This window comes from Peromyscus californicus, unplaced genomic scaffold, assembly GCF_007827085.1.
Source record: "Peromyscus californicus insignis strain IS unplaced genomic scaffold, ASM782708v3 Scaffold_19__1_contigs__length_69161282, whole genome shotgun sequence".
In the NCBI taxonomy this organism is placed as follows: Eukaryota; Metazoa; Chordata; class Mammalia; order Rodentia; family Cricetidae; genus Peromyscus; species Peromyscus californicus.
The window spans coordinates 26,662,146-26,665,390 of record NW_026294491.1 but is presented as its reverse complement, the minus strand read 5'-3'; the positions used below and the strand labels follow the sequence as shown (position 1 = coordinate 26,665,390).

The 3,245-nt window shown below is 60.2% G+C and overlaps 1 protein-coding gene across 1 annotated transcript; it reads right to left on the bottom strand.

Moving 5' to 3' along the window:
• Positions 1–559: 559 nt before the first annotated feature.
• Ddit4 (DNA damage inducible transcript 4) lies at positions 560–2,712 on the bottom strand. Its single transcript, XM_052744926.1, has 3 exons — positions 2,582–2,712; positions 2,177–2,447; positions 560–1,898 (listed from the first exon to the last, which is right to left on the bottom strand). Exons 2-3 carry the CDS (start codon positions 2,385–2,387, stop codon positions 1,405–1,407), a joined length of 705 nt encoding a protein of 234 aa, XP_052600886.1. The 5' UTR covers positions 2,388–2,447; positions 2,582–2,712; the 3' UTR covers positions 560–1,404.
• Between the last annotated feature and the right edge of the window lie 533 nt (positions 2,713–3,245).

The following is a 3,245-nucleotide window of genomic DNA, read 5'->3' as shown; positions in this document are numbered from 1 at the left end:
CTGGTAAGAAAATCAGGGGTCACCCTGGTCATCCCTCTGCCATTGTAGTGTAGATTCTGCTCCTGCCTAAGCCACCTCTCCTGAGCTTAGGTTCCTCGTCTGGTTAGTGAGAGCTTTGAGCTGAACTGTCCTTTCCAAACTTCTCTCAACCTTTTTCTACCCCGAGATAGTCATTCATACCCCTGACTGTGCACCAGATCCACCTAGACTTGCCTCGTAGATAAGGGCCTTAGGCTCAGCAGGCTGTGACCGGCTTCTCATTGGGAGAACCAGGTAACCCTCCTGCTGGAGACTCTGTCTTCCAGGGAGGTCTGACTCACCCTTCACTTCCAGGTACTTTCCAGCACACTCCACTAGTAGCTCCAGCCAGCAGAGCTGAGGGAGCCTGGGTTCTTGGCCCTGACGGCATAGTCCGCATACCTGTTACCAGGTTGCCAGGTCATCCAGGAAGGGGTCAGGGAACACACAAGGGGCCCCTAGAATCTGATGGAACTTGTCTTCACCAGCACCACCCACCCAGCCCTCTCCCGCTTCATTCATGGCACTGATGAGACTCAAGTGTTTTAACAAACATGTTTATTAGAAAAGTAAAAATATTGCATAGGTCTTAATACTTGAACATCAAGTGTATTCATGAACCGTGAGTATCTTCATGTAAACAGTTCTAGATGGAAGACCCAGGTGGCACTCCTCTGGGGGAGGGGTTCCAGCCCCCGCCCCATCCCCCCAGCCCCAGCCCCTCACAGTTCAATCCTCCAGTCCATGGCAGGGGACAGGCTGGACGAAGCTCCCGGGTGTTATTTTTTCAAGTGTCAAAGATCCCGAATGATCCTAACACCCACCCCTTCCTACTCTTACATTCATGCGTCTGTAAGATAGCTGCCTCGACAGGTCAGTAGTGAAGCTCCCATCCCTCCCCCCCCCAAACAAAAGATATAAAACAAACGACAAACACACTCGGTCTGAAACAGACCCTGAGATACACGAACTATCTCCGAGACCTCCCCCCTCCCTCGGCACACACCCCTGGCAGAGGCCAGTGCAGACCAGCTGCCCTCCAGACTCTGTCATACTACTGTTGTTGTAACTGTCAGTAATAATAATAATAATATAAAAAAAAGGTACATGCTACATACACATCCAGCCAGACGCCTGGGCGGCCCCTAAGCCTTTGTTTCATGCTACAGTACTAAGGGGCATGTGCCCCAACAAGGAGCCACCTGCACACAACCTAGCGACCTCCCTTTGACACTTCCTTCTCCCACCTTGGCCCTGCGCCCCTCAGGTGGCTCTTGTCAGTTTTCTAACGCGGCCATCAGTCCTCGCCTGAAGTCTCCACCACAAGTCTCCTGTCTCCGCTACGGGGGGCAGTGCGGGCCCCCCCCTCACACCCCAGGACGAAGTTCAACACTCTTCGATGAGCAGCTGTTCGGAGCTGTAAAGCTTCTTCTTGATGACTCTGAAGCCGGTGCTCAGCGTCAGCGACTGGCTGTAGCCGGGGACCAAGGAAGAGTTGGCAGAGCTCAACAGCCCCTGAATCTTGGGCCAGAGGCGAGAGTCCAGGCGCAGCACCAGGGTCAGCTGGAAGGTGGGCACCAGGCTGGGGTCGAGGGCCAGCTGAGCCACGCTGTGGCAGCTCTTGCCTTGCTCCACACAGACGTCCAGCAGTGCCCCCCGCAGGCCGCACGGCTCGCTGTAAGCCAGGCGCAGGAGCTCCTTACCCACCTGGCTCACCAGCTGGCCTGGCATCAGCAGGCGTGCAGGGCGCCGCGAGCCCAGTCGCGCCTGGGACAGGCTCTCCTGCAGCAGCTGCATCAGGTTGGCACACAGATGCTCATCCTCGGGGTCGCTGAGGAGCTCAAAGTCGGGCAGAGACACCCCATCCAGGTATGAGGAGTCTGGAAGAGAGAACACAGGGAACGGTATTAGAGCGGCTTCCACAGGAGCTGTGCAGGCGCTGGGTGGGGGCGGGGGGGTAGTTTTGCTAAGAAAACGGCGTTCCTGCCCACTCCGTGCCTCAGTTTCTCCGCCCCACACTCGTGCCTTCTAAACTCTGGAGCACTCTGGTTCTCGTGGTGGGATGGGAAGCCAAGGTGGCTTTGATCTGGGGTACAGCTCGGTTCGTTCCCACCTCCCGGACCCCGGAGTCGTGCACCGCCACCCGCTCACTGCTCACCTTCCTCCGGCCCGAAGCCACTGTTGCTGCTGTCCAGGGACTCACAGTCCGAGCTCTCCAGGCTCGCGCAGCGGTCAAGGCCCTCTTCTCGGGCCGCAGACCCCCAGGCGGAGCGCGGCGGCCGATCAGTGGCTGGAGTTCCGGACGAGGACGAAGAGGAGGAGGAGGAGGACGACGACGAGGAGGAGAAACGATCCCAAAGGCTAGGCATGGCGAGGTCAGACACCAGGACGCCGGCTGCTGAGCTGCGGGTGAGGGAGCGCAGAAGACGCTGAAAAGACAAGAGGGGCCAGGACCCCGCGTCAGTGTCGGCGCTGCACAGGACCGAGGGCGCTGGGGCCCCGACAGCCGAGGTCGTCCCCGGTCCCCCCCGACGAGATGTGCACACCCAGGAGGGACACTCACCTGCTAGCGCGGTCAGTGAGGACTGTGGACCAACGCGCCCTGCCTCTCGAAGGGTGAGCGAACTGGTGCCAACCCCCGATCACTGCCCGGGCCTGTCCCTTCGAACCCTCTCGCACCTCCCCCCTGCCCGCTGCGATCCCCCTAGCACCAGCGCGCAGCAGCCTATAAGGGCTCTCGCGGAGAGGCCACGCCCCCTCCGCGTCGCAGACCAATCGGGACCCGGGAGTGTGGCCCACCTCAGCCAATGGGCTCCGGGCGCACGTTCGCAACGTTCTCTCCTGCCTGGTGACAGCGGCCCGGCCCCGCCCCCACGGAGCCCCAGAACGCTCCCGGCCGAACCTCCCCCCCACCCCATCTTAGCCGCGGCCACACCCCCTTTCTGGAAGGGAATGGAGGCGGCTTTCAGCAGCTGCCAAGGTCCCTGAGGGCGCTCGCGGCAGGGGAGGATCAAGGAAAGACTTGTTTATTATAGGGTCGCGTTGCTGGGGGGAGGGGACAGCCCATGGCTGCACGGGGACGAAGAGTTAGGGGACCCGGAGCGGCGATGAACAAGGGGAGACAGGTACCCCCAATGTCTAGGAGCCCGAGGGCCAAGGGCAGTACCCGGCACACAAGTGGATGCCCGTGGGACCGTGGCGCGGCGACAGACGTTACCCCGCTGTCC